At 38.7% G+C, this 19,349-nt stretch overlaps 1 protein-coding gene across 3 annotated transcripts in view; it reads left to right on the top strand.

The window, feature by feature from the left end:
- The window catches only part of BRCC3 (BRCA1/BRCA2-containing complex subunit 3), a 76,944-nt gene that overhangs the window by 9,142 nt on the left and 48,453 nt on the right, over positions 1-19,349 (top strand). For all 3 annotated transcript variants that reach the window (XM_032619642.1, XM_032619641.1, XM_032619643.1), the window contains 3 exons: positions 1,711-1,798; positions 6,467-6,555; positions 8,221-8,276. In XM_032619642.1, coding sequence (XP_032475533.1) covers positions 1,711-1,798; positions 6,467-6,555; positions 8,221-8,276 — 233 coding nt within the window. The remainder of the gene's footprint in view (positions 1-1,710; positions 1,799-6,466; positions 6,556-8,220; positions 8,277-19,349) is intronic.

Consider the following 19,349-nt stretch of genomic DNA (forward strand, 5'->3'; position numbering starts at 1 on the left):
TTGTTCTTGTTGCACTTTTATATAATCATATATATCAGTCTCCTCTTATGATGTGTACCTTTTGCATCTTTTTTTAAACTCTTTAGTTTGAAATAATTATAGATTCATTGAAAGTTGCAAAAATAGTATGGGAAGGTCCCTGTACCTTTACACAGTTTCCCCCAAAGGTTACATGTTACATAACTTACGGTTCAATATGGAAACCAGGAAATTGACATTAATGTGTGTAGTTCTATGCCATTTTGTCATATGTGTAGAGATATATATATAAAAAAACACCACAGCAGTCAAGGTGCAGAACTGTTCCATTACCGTAAAGGTCTGCCTCAAGCTTCCCCTGGATAGTCACCCTCACCCTGCACACCTCAAACCATGGGAGCCATGAATCTGTTCTCTGTCTCCTCACTATAGGTTGGATTTTCCCAATTCTCTGCACACCTGGTAATTTTAGATTGGATGCCAGCATTATGATTTTCCCCTGGGGGCTGGATATCTTTGTATTCCTAGACATATTTTTTTAGCTTTGTTCTGGGATGCTGTTAGGTTACCAGGGACAGTTAGATCCTATTGATACTTGTTTGAAGGTTTGCTGCGTGGGACCGGAGGAGCTTTCAGTGTAGGAGTCATTTTTTCCCCACACTGCTGAGGCGAGTGCCTTCTGAGCCTCCTGCCCAAGGCCGCCTGAAATTATTAGATTTGCATTCTGGCCAGTGGCCAGCCCCCAGTCCCTGTCCTGCTTGAGTGCTGGGCAGAGTTACCTTCCATCCTTTCGGGTGGTCCTTTCCCTCGCCTTAGCTGAAGAAATGGGCTTAGGGAAGTTAAGTAACTTCTCTTGGCATTTGAAATTAAAAAAATATATATTTAAAAAGTTTTTGTTGTTGTTGTTGGCTGTGCCACGCAGCATATAGGGTCTTAGTTCCCCAACCAGGGATGGAACCTGTGCCTCCTGCCGTGGAAGTGTGGAGTCCTAACCACTGAACCGCCAGGGAAGTCCCTAAAAAGTATTCTTACACTTAGCTATACAGATAGGACTATTGGGTTTCAATGCAAGTAATTCACAGGAAAATGAACCAGCACTTTACAGTGAGTAGCAACAGAAGGGGACAGCTTCTTATCTCCAACCGAGTTCTTATCTCAAGTCAGAGTCTCAGACAGTTACGGTAAATTTTTATTTCCAGAACAAAGGAGAAAATGTTCTTTTGGGGGATATTTCTAGACAAATGGGGAGACTAAACTGGGGGTCTTTGTTCATTTGGTCTCTGAAACCACCCTACTTGCTATTGTTGACACTGGCAGCCTGCCAGAGAGAAATGAAATGAATTTTTTAAATTTTGTACTTTTTCAGGAATGAGGGTAGGTTGGGCTAGAGGACAGAAGATTACTCAAGTTAATAATGTGACATCCAAAGATTTAGAAGCTTCTTTTCAGATAGCACAGTGATGAGTATTTGAGTGATCAAGTATTAGCTAAATTGGATTAAGAGCATATAACTATATACAATAATGGAAACCAAATGGATTCTATTTAAAAAAAAGAAATACTTTTGGCTTTAGAAGGGAAGTCTGGGAAATTCTGGGCATTGACCTTTTTTCATTCTTTTGTTGACATTAAATTGTGATAGGTTTATTTTAAACTTCAGGTTGCTTTCTGAGCCTTTATTAGCATCACAAATTGTGTTCCCACAAGTTGAAAATACCTTGACAGACACACAGGTTGGCTGAACTAACTGGTCGCCCCATGAGAGTTGTGGGCTGGTATCATTCCCATCCCCATATAACTGTTTGGCCTTCACATGTCGGTAAGTATTATGGGATTGCAATGTTTTTTGTTCTTAGAAATGAATATCATTTTTCCTTCTCCATTACATGGGCTGTGGTTATTTTAAATCAAAATTTAAGTATCCTTACTTAAGCAAACGTCCTTATTTTTATTTCGCTGTTTTAAAAGTACTGATTTATGTCATATTGATTATTTTTAATAGAGATAAAATTTTGGCACTCCATTTTGACAGTATTCAGGAAATCAAGACTAAACCCTGACAATTGGCTGGTATCCAAAATAATGATAATAATAATAAATAAACTATAACTGAAAATTGCCGATTGTGACTATCACTGTCTAGTACACTACCATTTGGAAGAATCAAAGGTGTGAAGGGTGAAATTTATAAAACTGATGTTTACAATCTCTGTTTGACACATGGATCATCCTAGCTCTTGGGGCTGTCAACCTACCTCCTCGGCCCTCTAATCAGTATAATGTAACAAGATTGTTTTCTCTCTCTCTTTTTTTTTTTTTTGGCTGCGTTGGGTCTTCATTGCTGCGTGCGGGCTTTCTCTAGTTGCGGCGAGTGGGGGCTGCTCTTCATTGCAGTGCGCAGGCTTTTCATTGTGGTGGCTTCTCTCGTTGTGGAGCACGGGCTCTAGGTGCGTGGGCTTCAGTAGTTGAGGCTCGTGGGCTCAGTACTTGTGGCTTATGGGCTCTAGAGCACAGGCTCAGTAGTTGTGCACAGGCTTAGTTGCTCCACGGCATGTGGGATCTTCCCAGACAAAGGCTGGAACCCGTGTCCCCTGCAGTGGCAGGCAGATTCCTAACAATTGCGCCACCAGGGAAGCCCTGTTTTCTTTCTCTTTATCTTTACCCTTTTTCTCTAATCATGGTCACTTTTTGTCTCTATCTGACTCTTTTGAAAGAATTAGAATAACTTTACTTGCGGAAATGAATGTTTCCTCGTCTAACCCGTGACTTAGAGACCTTCCGCCTCATGGCAGTGAGGAGGAAACAGGCTCCCATGTGTTGAGTAAGTGGCAGTGCTGAGGTCTGAACCATATCTGTCTCCCACGTCTGTAGCATTTGATACTGCAACCACTCTCTACTTCTTGAAACACTTCCCAAATAATCATGAGGAGTGTGTGGCTCCTAAGAAACTAAGCTGAGGTTCCAGCTGAAATACTTTGTGCAAAACCAGTCAGCTAATAAGTGGCAGAGTCAGTATCTCAGTGGAGGTTTCTGTGAATCAGGGGCCTTGGCATTCTCCAGCGTCTGCTTTGTCTGGTTAAGTGGGAATGCTATTTATGAAAACAGGAAATGGAGGAGGAAGCATAGGTTTGGTGGTGGGGAAAAAGATACATAGTTGAGTTATGTCATACCCATGCAACGAACTTACCCAAATTTTACCTATAGGACATGGCTTGCAAAAGAAAAAGGGAAGCAATTTAAAAAGCACAGCCTATTTTGTAAATCGCATGTGACTTGGCACTGTTTTTCAGTTACTCTTACATTAACTTTCCTGTCTTTGTAAGTGCATAGTAAAAGGAGACATGCGCCTGTAGTTATGTTCCTAATTATAAGATCTGCTTGATCCTTTTATAAGAAGGGAAGCACTGCTATGGTGGTGTCATGGTGTGTTAATTTATTACCAAAGTTGGTGGGTCAGATCAACCTCCCATGACAAATATAGGCTGTAGTTTTAATTAAGCAGTTTTCTATAACCAGTCATTTTTAAAAAGTACATTTCCCCAAACATTCTCTTCTAGAAGTTACATGTCAATACTCCTTAGAATCATTACAAACAAAATTTTTTTGATATTACAATACATTTCTATGCCCTTCTTTAGCAAACTGACATAGATGGAAGCTCTGTTAGGACCAGGGATAGAATAAGTGAAGGCTGAACCAAAATTTTATTGTAATGTGATGACTATCTCAGGGCTCATATTCTAAAAACACTTGTATATATAGTCTCTCATTCTTTTAAAATCCTTTATTATGAACTGGGGTCTGTGGTTTCTGTTTCAGGAAAATTTTGAGTCAAGAGTAAATGAAAGAATATGGTGCTCAGACTGTTCTACTTTTACACCAGGAAACGGGAGGTGTGATTCTTTTGTCCCTTCAGACTGTCTGATGCTGAAAGAAAAATTGGCACAGTTGCGAGAAGGTCTCTTGGATGGTCCTCATTTAGACTAAAGTGTATCTTTTGGATTTGGCATTTAGGAGGTAATTTGGAAGTAATTAAGTTACCTCAGGGAAAAATGTAAATCAGGGTAAGGGGCATAGGGTTTGTATTTTAAGTAACGTGATTAGGCCTCATGGAGAAGGTAACAGTTGAGCAAAAACCTGAAGGAAGTGAGAGTTGGCCGTGCAAATATCTTGCGGAAGAGCATCCCAGGCAGAGAGGAAAAGGCAGTGCAAAGGCCCTGAGGAGGAGCATGCCTGGAATATTTGAGGAAAAGCAGGAGAGCCAGTGTGGCTTTGGGAGTAGCAGATTTTGTGGAGGAAATCAAGTGTGTGCTTTTGGACATGTTGAGTTTCAAATGTCTGGTAAGCAAGTGATGCTCACCTAGCCTGGCTTTGGTCTGTGACCAGTTCGATAAGGAGCCTACACCAAACAGAAATCCTCTATGTCGGGAGTCCCCTGGTGGCCTAGTGGTTAGGATTCTGGGCCTTCACTGCTGTGGCCCGGGTTCAGTCCCTAGTCAGGGAACTGAGATCCTGCAAGCAGCTTGGCATGGCCAAAAACAAAAAAAAATCATCTATGTCAACTTAGCATATTGTTTAGTTCAGCTTACATTTTTCTTAAGACTTTGTCAATGAAGGAAGCAGAGCATTAATTTCCATTCCAGCTCAAGCTCTTGTCTCCTTGTGAACGGGTAACAAATAGTTCATGGACCTACTACCCTGAGGAGCACAGTATTAAGACAACCAAGTCTCAGTGTCAGGTACACAATTGGATATATGATTCGGCAGTTTGGGTAGAAGACCGGAACTAGAGTTTATTGAGTAGGAGTTGGGAGTGGCCAGTATAGAGATGAGATTTGAAGCCGTGGAACTAAATGAACTCCCCCAGGGAGTAAGTGTAGATGGAGAAGAGAAGGTGGCTGAAGACAGAGCCCTGGGCATGCCAATATTTCGAGGATGGAAAGATGGGAAGGATCCAGCCAGAGACTGGAAAAGAACAGCCAGGAAGTTAAGAGGACAGAGATGAGAAGAGTGGGAATGTGAGGCCAAGTGAAGATAGTGTTTCAAAGAGGGAGCAATCGGGTAAATTGAGAACCAAAAATGCATCATTGGTGATCTTGACAGAAGCACTTTGGGTGGCACAGTATGGATACTAATCCATTTCAGATTCAGCAGTTCATCAACAATGGTTGTGGATGGAACGAAATGTAATGAATTATTATGAAGTACCTCTGATGTGCTAGGCATTGTGCTAAAAACATCTGGCAGGGCTTCCCTGGTGGCGCAGTGGTTGAGGGTCTGCCTGCCGATGCAGGGGACGCGGGTTTGTGCCCCGGTCTGGGAGGATCCCACATGCCGCGGAGCGGCTGGGCCCGTGAGCCATGGCCGCTGAGCCTGCGCGTCCGGAGCCTGTGCTCCGTGATGGGAGAGACCACAACAGTGAGAGGCCTGCATACCGCAAAAAAAAAAAAAAAAAAAAAAAACATCTGGCAACTTTTAAAATACAAAACCCTGAAAAAGTACGGATGATGTTTATCCTTACTTAACTGATGAGGAAATAGGCTTAGAGGTATTAAAAATTTTACCAAGGTCATATAGCAGGTACAGAGATCATTCAAACAGTGCTGTTCATTTTCACCAACTGTTTCAGCCAGTATTTTTCTCATACTCTTTGCTGGGTACTGTTGGGCCTTACTCTTTACTTAGGAATATATTGGGTAGAAGTCCCAATCCAGATCAATGCGAAGTATATTTAAGAACATATAGAACAAGCTAACTAGGCATAAGTCACCAGACCAAACCATGCTGTGCACTGTTTTGTTGTAATACCAGATCTTTTGTATCCATAAATAATGGTCTGAGTACTTCATATCTTTAAACTTTGCCTCTGTTCAGTTTTTGGTAATCTTTTAACTAATCCTTTCAAATGTTACTTGGTGCTTGTCTATGATTTCCTTTTCAAAAACTGTGTAACCATTTAGTGAGATTTTGTTTCTGTTCCCTGGAATGTAGTATTTAATTCTATTGTAGTCACTTGTATACAATAGTTTCCTCTGTAATAGTTCTACACTGCCATTCTTTAGTATCAAGTCTAATATATTCACTTCCCTAGAAGCTGTCCATCAAAAGGCTTATTCTAAGAAATCTTGCTGTCTCCTTCAAATGCCTTCCTTTCTTTTGGAGTCCTCCTGGAAGAAATTATCAGATGTTTTTGGGATAATAGGCTTTCCATTTTTTTCTTTCTATGCTACATTTCATAGCAGGGCTAGTTGTGGGCTAGGCAGCCTAGAATTAGTAACAAATTTTATTATTTAATTGCCGACTCCTGTAGTATTTCACTAACCTAGTAAAATGTTTATACTTTGACAATAATATTGTCATTAGGATGTACCCCTGTTCTGCCTTTAGAATCTGAATCCCGCGAGGATTGTATGCTGCTGTTATCTTTATATTTTCACGTCTGGGAGATACAGTTTAACAGTAGATTTTTATTTTTGTTTATTTGCAGATGTTCGTACACAAGCCATGTACCAGATGATGGATCAAGGCTTTGTAGGACTTATATTTTCCTGTTTCATAGAAGATAAAAATACAAAGGTATTGTGTGTGTATGTGTGTGTCCATGTGTGTGTGTGTGCACATGCGCATGCGTGTGTGTATAAACACACAGACACAGAGAATAGAGAAAAATCTTTTTGCAATTTTAATAGGGTGGCCAGGGAAGGTTTCAATCAGGAGGGTCATTGAGTCAGGACCTGAAGAAAGTGAGGGAGCAAGTCTTGTGGATTTCTTGGGGGAAGAGCGTTCCAGGCAGAGGAAATAGCCAGTGAAAAGACCCTGAGGTGAGTGTGGCATGTTTAGGGGACATCGAGGAAGTCAGTGTGGCTGCAGCAGAGTGAGGCAGAACATGACTACATGTCCCAGCTTGCCTCTGTCAGTCCCAGTTCCACCCATTGTCCCAGTCTCCTATTCAGTTAGCACCTTTCCTTCTTGGAAGTGTCCTGGTAACATGGTAACCAGGACACGGTACCATGGTACCATGGTACCATGGTAACTCTTTGCATGGTAAATCATGTGGTCATCCTACAGTGAGGTCTGGAAGATAACTGGGGGTGGGGCTGGGGGGACAGGGAGGGAGGGGGTGCAGCGTCCATGGCATCCGTGAAACCAGTTAGGAAGCAACTGTAGTAATCTAGGAAAGAGATGATGGATGTTTGACCACGGTGGTAGGAGTGGAGGCTAATAACAGTAACAAGTGCTGCCATTTATCACGTATTGTATGGCACTTACTCTTTAGGTGTTTTACATAAATATACTCGAACCCTGACAACAACCTGTGAGGATTATTATTATCAATTTTTATGGATAAGCAAACCGAAACTCAGAGAAGCTAAGCAGCTCAATCAATGGCTAGTCTTGCTATTCTATATTTAGAGTGCTTCTGTTTGAATTTTACGTTCAGATCAAGAGGTTTCACTATGTGTCACTTCAAACAAAAAGAAAATTTAACACTGCAAGTATGAATTTTGCCGATTTACCAAGTGTGTCCTCCTATTGTTTAGTACATTAGTTATATTCTCAGAATCCGTGTTAATAATGAATATTCTTCATAAAATCACTCTTTTCTGAAAACATTAAAGTTTACTCTCTTGAACTTCATACTTCATTTGAAATGCTTCTGGCTTTGTCATCATAAATTTATTGTCATGATAAATAGTTGTTGCATGAGTTTGTCAGCTTCCAAAAAAGGAGTTTGAATGGTCTCATTCTTAGTTTCTTGGTTCTCATGTTTGTGAGCAATTCTCTGCTGTCACATGAGTGGATGTTTGATTGTGGCCATCTCATGTTGACTGAGTTTTTTTTTTTTTTTTTTTTTTTTTTTGCGGTATGCGGGCCTCTCACTGTTGTGGCCTCTCCTGTTGCGGAGCACAGGCTCTGGACGCGCAGGCTCAGCGGCCATGGCTCACGGGCCCAGCCGCTCTGTGGCATGTGGGATCTTCCCGGACCGGGTCATGAACCCGTGTCCCCTGCATCGGCAGGCAGACTCTCAACCACTGCGCCACCAGGGAAGCCCTTGACTGAGTATTTGATCCTCCTTACAGAAACTGATTTATGCATAGTCTATCTTTGGAGTCTCTTCTAACCTTCCACTCCCAGAGGGGCCTTTGAGTTTTAGGTTAGAGTCCACTAAATTGCTATACCTCTTTCAATATTAACCCTCTGTGTGACCTTTCTTTTTTTCTTTTTCCTTTCTTTTTTTAGACTGGACGGGTACTCTACACTTGCTTTCAGTCCATACAGGCCCAAAAGAGCTCAGAGTAAGTATGACAGAGATATATGTATGTATTGGTGGGTTAATCTCCATTCCAGGGAATTGATTGTTTTATTTCATTTTATTTTTCTCATTAGTAAGACACTAAGAATTCTATAGTCTTGCTTATACATGTGAACATCTCTGTGAGGAATTAGAATCTCTTTAGCATCTTGGATATCAGGGATCTAGAAAGCTAGGATCATACAAGCAAGGAGTCTGTTCATTGCAGTTACATCACCACAGCCCTGTCCCACATTTCCTTTCCTGCATTATTCTAAACTGAGTTGCACTGTTACTTTCCCTGTCTCTGATGAATTGTAAAACAAAGGCTGAGTGTGCAGAGTCTTATAGATTTGTATAAGCTCTTGTCTTTGTTGTGCCATAAACTTGATTTTAGAATTACAGTATCTCATTTAAATGTTTGCATAGCTTAGTTTCCTCATTTAATTTCACTTCAACCTAAATTAGCAAATACAGTAACTACTCCATGGTAGGCACCAAGGAGGCAGAGAGAAAGCCAAGTTCATTATCTAATTGGGTGACAGAAACAAAGAATGCCTTAAATTTTTTTCTTATAATATTTGTCAATTTATTATGATAGCATTGTTTGAAACAGCAAAGAATTGGGGAAAATGACAGATGTCTGTCAGTACAGAACTGATTAAATAAATTATGATGCATCTAAATGATGGAATAATATTCAGCTATTAAAAATATGAGGGGAATTCTCTGGCGGTCCAGTGGTTAAGACTCTGTGCTTCCACTGCAACGGGGCCAGGTTCAATCCCTGGTCGGGGAACTAAGATCCCACATGCCGCATGGCGTGACCAAAAAAAATAAGGATGCTCAGTAGTGATACATAAATATCTCCAAGATACACTGTTAAGTAAAAAAGGCAAGGTACAAGAACAGTCTGTATAGAATGCTACCATTCATATAAGGATATGGAAGAGAAATCTACTCATGACATACCAGTGTACTTGCTTGGAAATACACAGCATATCTGGAAGGAAACATCAGTCACCTCAGCAGAGAGGAAGTAGGAAGGAGGTGTGGAGACTTAATTGTACCTTTACATAGCTTTGGAATGTTGAACCATACACAAGTGTTAATTTTTAAATTTTTCATCAAAGTAATAGATGCACGTGCATAAAAATATCAGGTGGCACAGAATTTATGAGAAATACTGTCACTCCTCAGGGGGAACCACTTCTTTCTCCCAATTTTGTTTTTAGTTCTTCTGTTGTTTACTTTGATATCTCTAAATAATATACTTTTGATACTCTTTCTTGATTTACTAATTTTAGATATTAATTATTCTTCTTATTATGTTATCTTGGTCTCACAAATGAGGATTTAGTTCACACCGCCCCATCTCCATTCTGCCCAATGTAGTTATATTACTACTTTTTGTTCTTCTGTTGTTACTTTTCTAATCTTAAAGTTTGCCCCTTTATTTATTCTATCAACAACAGACAATAGACAACATCTCTTGGCTCCCTAGTGTTACTTGCAGTTTTACCATAAACCATTATATTTTCACAGTTGCAAAAACCTGTGTTCTATGTTGTAATCACAATTGTGTTTTCTGTGCTTTGTGTACTAGTTGATTCTAAGAATAGAAAACAAAATGTTTATATTGTTATGATTATATTAATATTATTCCATGTACAACCAAGCACTATAAAGTAGTACACTATGATTCCATTTCCTTTCCTGTATAGCTTTTTGCTTTTTCATGGGGTTTTGAATGGCTTTTTTCTCCCTTATTTCTCTGACTTTATCACCTCCCTGAGTTCCAGATTCCTAGGATCGCTCCCTAAAGCCTTCCATCTTCCTATGCTAATCAGGTCTCAGCTGATGTCTTGGGGCTTTCCTTCATTATTCTCCTGGGTTGGATCCATTGTTGTCTGGATTTCATGTCATTTTTCTTGGTTCACTCTGTCATTTTGCTGTTAAAGGCCCTCTAGTAACTTCCTAAGAAAGGTGTGCATTTGAGCTAAAGCTTCTGCATCTGTGCTTGCCTGAAAATGTTTTTATTCTTCATTAATAACCCTAATGGATAAAGAATTCTAAATTGACATTTTCCCCCTCAGAACATTAAAATTGAAAAAGTGACATCAAGAGAGAAAGTGACAAAAGAGAGAGTGACATCAACAAAAATGGCAGAGTAGGAAACTTCAAAAGTCCTCCACAGGGCTTCCCTGGTGGCGCAGTGGTTGAGAGTCCACCTGCCGATGCAGGGGACACGGGTTTGTGCCCCGGTCCAGGAAGATCCCACATGCCGCGGAGCGGCTGGGCCCGTGAGCCATGGCCACTGAGCCTGCGTGTCCGGAGCCTGTGCTCCGCAACAGGAGAGGCCACAACAGTGAGAGGCCCGCGTACCGTTAAAAAAAAAAAAAAAAAAGTCCTCCACAAAAGCAGTGAATAATCTGGCACAAACTGTCAGAATCAACTTTATTGGAACTCTAGAAACTAATCAGTATTTTATAGCAACCTGGCAAATACTAAATCCAGAAAAAAAAACACCAGAATCTCAGCATTTAAGTAAATCTCTGTCAAGTCACTAGATGGCTACTAAGCTAACAGGACAAGGACCTCAGTGGCCACATATAACAAAGAATATAGACTATAAAAAATTAGTTCAGGAAAGTCACTAAGCACACAAACAAAATCAGCTAAAACAAGCGGCACCAATAAACCCTGGGGAGGGGGTAGAATACGATTTCCATAGTTATAATATTCGAAATGTCCAGTTTTCAACAACAACAAAAAGGGCATTCATAGAAACAAATTATGGGCTGAAAGCATGAAAAATAAATTAATAAAAACATTCCTGGAGGAAGCCAAGAGGTTGGGCTTACTAGACAAAGACTTTCAATCAACTATTTAAAATATTCTCAAAAAGCTAAAGGAAATGATATACAAAGAACTAAAGAAAACCATGAGGATGATAGAGAATACCTAATAGAAAATATCAATAAAGAGAGAAATTATAAAAAGGAACCAAATAGGAATTCTAGAACTGAGAAGTACAATAAGGGAAGTGAAAAATTCACTAGATAGGTTCAACAGCAGGTTTGAGAAGACGAAAGAAAGAATCGCCAAACTTCAAGAAAGGTGATTTGTATACATTTTCTGCCCCTTTCTCTATCTCATCCTCTACTGGGACTCCTATTATGAGTACACTTAGAGTGTTTTAAGATGTCCCACAGTGTTTTAAGATGTCTTTATTTTTCTTCATTCTTTCTTTCTTTCTGCTCCTCAGACTGGGTAATGTCAATTCACCCAGTCTGAGGAGCTAATTTGAACTAAAGTGTTAATTGTAATTCCAGGGAAACCGTTAAGAAAATAGAGATATATAGTAGAGAGAGAGAAAGGAAGGAAGCAAAACAGTGTACTAGAAAATGTCTTTCTAATACAAAAGGCGGTAAGGAAGAATTGAGGAACAAAAAATGATATAAGACATAACAATTATAAACATATATGCACCTAACAAAAGGACCCCAAAATATATCACACAAAAATTGACAGAACTGAAGGGAGAGGTAGACAGTTCAACAGTACTAGTGGGAGACTTCAACACCCCACTTTCCTTAAAGGATAGAACAATTAGAAAAAAAGTAATGAAACAGAAGACTTGAACAACACTATAAACAAACTATACCTAATAGACACATACAAAATTCTCCACCCAACAATAGCTGAATACACTTCCTTCCCAAGTGCACATAAAACATTCTCCAGGATAAACCACATGTTAGTTCACAAAACAGGTCTCAATTTTTGAAGACTGGGATCATACAAAGCATCTTCTACAAAGATGGAATGGAATCTGAAATCAGTTACAGAAAGAAATCTGGAAAATTCACAAATATGTGGAAATTTAAAAACATGCTCTTAAATAGCCAGTGTTTAAGAGAAAGAAGAAATTACAAGATAAATTAGAAAATACTTTGAGACTAATGACAATGAAAACACAACATACCAAGATTTATGGGATGCAGCAAAAGCAGTGCTCAGAGGGGAATTTATAGCTATACATGCCTACTTTAAAAAAGAAATACCTCAAATCAGTCTTTAAGGTATTTCTAACTCTATGCTTGAAGGAACTAGAAAAAGAAATGCAAACTAAATTCAAAGCCGTTAGAAGGAAGGAAATAATAGAGTGAAGACAAACAAAATAGGGAATACAGAAACAATAGAATCAAAGAAACCAAAAGTTAGTTCTTTAAAAAGATCAACAAAATTGACATATCTAGCTAGACTGACAAAAAGATGAGAGAAGAACCAAATAACTAAAACCTGAATTAAAAGTAGGGACATTACTACCAACTTTACAGAAATAAGAAATGATTATAAGGTAAAACCAAACAATTGTTAGATAACCTAAATGAAGTGGACAAATTCCTAGAAATACACAAATTGCCGAAACTGGCTCAAAAAGAAATAGAAAACCTGAACAGACCTATAAAAATTAAATAGATTGAATCAGTATGCAAAAACATCTCAACAAAGAAAACTCCAAGACCAGATGACCACACTGGTTAATTCTGCCACACATTTACAGAAGGATTAACACTAATCCTTCTCAAAACTCTCCAAAAATAGAAGAGAATGGAGCACTTCTAACTCATCTTTGAGGCCAGTATTACCCTGATACCAAAGCCAGACAAAGATATCACCAAAAAAAATATTACAAAGTGATATTCACTATGAATACAGATGCAAAAATCCTCAACAAAATCCTACCATACTGAATCCAATAGCACATTAAAAGGATTATACACTATGATCAAGTGGGATTTATCCCTGGCATAGAAGTGAGGTTCAACATAAGAAAATCAATTGATTAATATTCCACATTAACAGAATGAAGGAAAAAACCCACAACTGATGCACAAAAAGCAAAATTTCAACATCCTTCCATAATAAAAATACTCAGAAAACCAGGAATCTAGGGAACATTCCTGAACATTTTTGGGCTTTTATGAAAACCCACAGCTAACATTTTACTCAATGGTGAAAAGCTTTCTCCCATAAGATGAGGAACAAGACAAGGATGCCCACTTTTACCACTGTTATTCAATATGTTACTGGTGGTTCTAGCCAAAACAATTAGGCAAAAAAAGAAATAAAAGGCATCCAAATTGGAAAGTAAGAAGTAAAACTGTATTTGCAGATCATGTGTTCCTATATATAGACAATCTGAAAGAAAGCCCCCAAAGCTACTAGAGTTGATAAATGAGCTCAGCAAGGTTGCAGTGTTCAAAATTAGTGCACAAAATCGGTGTGTATTTCTACACACCAGCAATGAACAACGTAAAAAATAAAACTAAAAAATCCAATTACGACAGCATACAAAATAATAAAATACCTAGGAAAAAATTTAACCAAGAATGGGAAAGACTTGTAAAGTTAAAACTAGAATACATTGGTGAAAGAAAAAACACCTAAATAAATCAAAAGATATCCCTTGCTCATGGATTGGAAGACCCAATATTGTTAAGATGACAGTACTCCCCAAAGATTCAATAAAATCTGTATTAAAATTCCAATGGCCCTTTTTACAAAAATGGAAAAGATGATCCTAAAATTCATAAGGAATTGCAAGGTGCCCTGAATAGTGAAAATAATATCGAGAAAGAAGAATAAAGTTGGAGGAATCATGCTTCCAGATTTCAGAACTTACTACAAATCTTCACTAACCAAAACTTTGTGGACCTGGCATAAGCAGAGACACAGAGACCAATGGAATAAAATTGAGAGTCCACAAATAAACCTGCATATCTGTGGCCAACTGATTTTCAACAAGGGTGCTGAGGTCATTCAATGAGGAAAGAAGAGTCTGTTCAACAACTGGTGCTGGGACAACTGGTTATCCACATACACTATACATAAAAATTAACTCAAAATAGATCAATGACCTAAATAGAAGAGCTAAAACTATAAAATGCTTATAAGAAAACATAGGGGTAAATCTTCATGATGTTGGATTTGGTAATGGAATCTTAGATATGACACCAAAAGCATGAATAACAAAAGAAAGCAGATAAATTGGATTTCATGAAAACTAAAATCTTTTGGGCTTCCCTGGGGGCTCAGTGGTTAAGAATCCGCCTGCCAATGTGGCGACACAGGTTCAAGCACTGGTCCGGGAAGATCCCACATGCTGCGGGGCAACTAAGCCCATGAGCCACAACCACGGAGCCTGTGCTCTAGAGCCCGCGAACCACAGCTCCTGAAGCCCATGCGCCTAGAGCCCATGCTCCACAACAAGAGAAACCACCGCAGTGAGAAGCCTGGCACCACAAGGAAGAGTAGCCCCCACTTGCTGCAACTAGAGAAAGCCCGTGCGCAGCAACAAAGACCCAACACAGCCAAAAATAAATAAGTAAATGTATTTTTTAAAAAACCAGACACTAAAATCTTTTCTGCATCAAAAGACATTACCAAGAAAGTGCAAGGACAACCTACAGAATAGGAGAAAATATATGCAAATCTTAATATCTGAATGGGTCTAGTATCCAGAATATATAAGGATCTCTTGCAGCTCAGCAACTAAATGACAACTCAATTTAAAAATGGGCACAGTACTTGAATAGACATTTCTCCAAAGAAGATGTACAAAAGGCCAACAAGCACACGAAAAGATGCTCAACATCATTCGTCATTTGGAAAATGCAAATCAAAACTGTAACAAGATACCACCTTATATTCACTGAGCTGACCATAATTTTAAAAATGGAGAATAACAAGTGTTTACAAAGATGTGGAGAAATTGGAACCTACAGACATTGTTGGTGGGGAATGTAAAATGGTGAGACTGCTGTGGAAAACAGTTTTTTGGGGGGAGGTTTTTCATATGAGAATTCATATGACCTAGCAACTCTATTCCTAGGTATATACCAAAAAGAATTGAAAACAGGTACTCAAACACTTGTACATGAATATTCATAGCAGCACTGTTCACGGTAGCCAAGAGTTGGAAACAACCCAAATGTCCATCAACTGATGAATGGATAAACAAAGTTTAGTATATCCATTGAATTGGACTATCATTCATAAAAAACGAATGAGGTACTGAAACATACTATGATGTGGAGGAATCTTGAAAACATTATACTAAGTAAAAGAAGCCAAACAAAACAACAGGTCACATATTGTATGATTTCATTTATATGAAGTATCCAGAATAGAGACAGAAAGCAGATTGGAGGTTGGCATGGTTTGGCCAGAAATGGGGAGCAGGATGGGGAGCAGCTGCTTTAATTGATATGGGGTTTTACTTTGGGGTGATGAAAATGTTTTAGAACTAGATAGGGGTTGTGGTCCTACAACATTGTAAATGTACTAAATTCTACTGAATTGTTCCCTAGTTAAAATGGTTAATTTTATTTTATGTGAATTTCACCTCAATTTTTTAAAATGGGCAAAAGACTTGAGTAGACATTTCTCCAAGGAAGATATACAAATGGCCAATAAACACAAAAACAGCTGCCCAACATCAGTAGTCTTTAGGGAAATGCAAATAAAAACGTAATGAGATACTGTTTCTCACCAACTAGGATGGCTGTAATTTTTTTTTAAAGGAAAATAATGTGTTGCTGAGGATGTGGAGAAAAGGAACCTTGACCCATTGTAGGGGGGAATCTAGAATGGTTCAGATGCTGTGAAAATGTTTGGTGATTCCTCAGAAATGTATACATTGAATTACCATATGACCTAGCAATTCCACTCCTAGGTATGTAGCAGAGACAGTTGAAAACAGGTGTTCAAACAAAAACGTGTACTTGAATATTCATACCAGCATTGTCCATAAATAGACAAAGAGCAGAACTAACCCAAATGACCATCAGCTGATAAGTGAATAAACAAGATGTAGTGTATGTAGCCATACAATGGAATTTTCTGTCATAAAGGGAAATGAAGTACTGATAACCGCTATAATCCTGAATACATGCTAAGTGAAAGAAGCCTGATGCAAAAGGCCACATGTGGTATGAAATGTCCAGGACAGACAAGTCTGTAGAGACAAAAATTAGAGGAGAGAGGTAAACTGGGAGTATATTAGTTTGCTAGGGCTGCCATAAAAAATATCACCAAGTGGCTTAAACAACAGAAATTTATCTTCTCACAGTTCTGGATGCAGTAAGTCCAAGATCAAGGTGCCAGCAGATTTGGTTTTTTCTGAGACCTCTTCCTGGCTTGCAGATGGCTGCCTTCTCACTGTGTCCTCACGTGGACTTTCCTCTCTACATGTGCATTCCTGGGGTCATTTTGCATGTCCAAATTTCTCCTTCTTATAAGGGCATCAGTCAGATTGGACTTGCGTCCAACCTTAACAGCCTCATTTTACTTTAATCACCTCTTCAAAGGCCCTGTCTCCAAATGCAGTCACATTCTGAGGTACTGGGGCTTAGGGTTTCAACATACGAATTTGGGGGGTGGGGACACAATTCAGACCATAACAGGAAGCGACTGCTTAATAGGTATGGGCTTTCTTTTTGGGGTGATGAAAATATTACAGTATTAGGTAACAGTAATGGTTGCACAATATTGTGAATGTACAAGTCCCTGAATCACACACTTTAAAATGGTTAAAGTGGTGAATTTTACGTTCTCTGAATTTTACCTCAAAAAGAAGTCCTTAGAAGTAGAGCTTGGTGCTGAAAAGTCCCCTCTCCCCACTTCTAACTTTGTGCTGGAAGTCTTAGTTCAATAAAACAAGAAAAAAAAGGCATATAGACTGGAAAAAAACTAATCCCCATTTGCATAAGACATGGTTATCTGCACAGACGATCCCAAGGAATCTATAAAGAAATTCCTAGAACTAATAAGTGAGCTAAGTGATGTCACAGGATGCAATGTCAACACGAAAAAGCAATATTTCTTGCTTGTAGATTTTTTGATGATGGCCATTCTGACCCGTGTGAGATGATACCTGATTGTAGTTTTGTCTTGCATTTCTCTAATGAGAGTGATGTTGAGCGTCCTTTCATGTGTTTGTTGGCAATCTGTATATCTTCTTTGGAGAAATGTCTATTTAGGTCTTCTGCTCATTTTTGGATTGGGTTGTTTGTTTTTTTGATATTGAGCTGCATGAGCTGCTTGTAAATTTTGGAGATTAATCCTTTGTCAGTTGCTTCGCTTGCAAATATTTTCTCCCATTCTAAGCGTTGTCCTTTGGTCTTGTTTATGGTTTCCTTTGCTGTGCAAAAGCTTTTAAGTTTCATTAGGTCCCATTTGTTTATTTTTGTTTTTATTTCCATTTCTCTAGGAGGTGGGTCAAAAAGGATCTTGCTGTGATTTACGTCATAGAGTGTTCTGCCTATGTTTTTTCCTCTAAGAGTTTTATAGTGTCTGGCCTTACATTTAGGTCTTTAATCCATTTTGAGTTTATTTTTGTGTATGGTGTTAGGGAGTGTTCTAATTTCATTCTTTTACATGTAGCTGTCCAGTTTTCCCAGCACCACTTATGGAAGAGGCTGTCTTTTCTCCATTGTATATTCTTGCCTCCTTTATCAAAGATAAGGTGACCATATGTGCGTGGGTTTATCTCTGGGCTTTCTATCCTGTTCCACTGATCTATATTTCTGTTTTTGTGCCAGTACCATACTGTCTTGTTGGAGAACAGTATGGAGGTTCCTTAAAAAACTAAAAAGAGAACTACCATACGACCCAGCAATCCTACTAGTGGGCATATACCCCGAGAAAACCATAATTCAAAAAGAGTCATGTACCACAATGTTCATTGTAGGACTATTTACAATAGCCAGGACATGGAAGCAACCTAAGTGTCCATCTACAGATGAATGGATAAAGATGTGGCACATATATGCAATGCAATATTACTCAGCCATAAAAAGAAACCAAACTGAGTTATTTGTAGTGAAGTGGATGGACCTAGAGTCTGTCACACAGAGTGAAGTAAGTCAGAAAGAGAAAAACAAATACCGTATGCTAACACATATATATGGAATCTAAAAAAAAAGGTTCTGAAGAACCTAGGGGCAGGACAGGAATAAAGATGCAGATGTAGAGAATGGACTTGAGGACATGGTGAGGGGGAAGGGCAAGCTGGGACGAAGGGAGAGAGTAGCATGGACATATGTACACTGCTAAATGTAAAATAGATAGCTAGTGGGAAGCAGCCGCATAGCACAGGGAGATCAGCTCGGTCCTTTGTGACCACGTAGAGGGGTGGGGTAGGGAGGGTGGGAGGGAAACGCAAGAGGGAGGGGATATGGGGATATATGTATAAATAAAGCTGATTCACTTTGTTATACAGCAGAAACTAACACAACATTGTAAAGCAATTATACTCCAATAAAGATGTTTTTAAAAAAGCAATATTTCTAAATGCCAGCAATAGAAAATTGGAAACAAAATTTTAACGCAGTACTACAAAAAATGAAACAGGTGTAGATTTATCAAAATCTATCAAATCTATATGCTGAAAACCACAGAACATTGATGAAAGAAATCAAAGAAAACCTAATTAAATGGAAAGACATACCATGTTTATGGATTGGAAGACTCAACATAGTAAAAATTTCAGTTCTCCTCAAATTAATCTATGGGTTTAGAGCAATAGCAGTCAAAATTTCAGCAAGACTTTTTTTGTAGATACAGACAAACTGATTCTAAAATTTATATGAAAAGGCAAGGAACTTGAATACCTTAAACAATTTTGAAAAGGAAGAATAAAATTTGGAGGAATAGTCTAACAGTAAGACTACCATATACAAAATAAACGTCATTCAAAACCTCATACCAAAAAAAAACATTAAAAGGGATCATAGGTCCAAATAGAAATAAGAGTGTGAGAAGTCTTAGAGGAAAAGGTAGAAAATCTGTATGATATTGGGCTTGCCAACAAGTTCTTATTCTTGGAACCAAAAGCATTTTTCCAGTAACTTATTTACAAGACAGAAATAGAGTCACAGACATAGAAAACAAACTTATGGTTACCGGTGGGGAAAGGGGGATGGGAGGGATAAATTGGGAGATTGGGATTGACATATACAGACTACTATATATATATATATGAAAAAATAGATAACTAATAAGGACC

Source organism: Phocoena sinus, chromosome X (genome assembly GCF_008692025.1).
Source record: "Phocoena sinus isolate mPhoSin1 chromosome X, mPhoSin1.pri, whole genome shotgun sequence".
Classification (NCBI taxonomy): Eukaryota; Metazoa; Chordata; class Mammalia; order Artiodactyla; family Phocoenidae; genus Phocoena; species Phocoena sinus.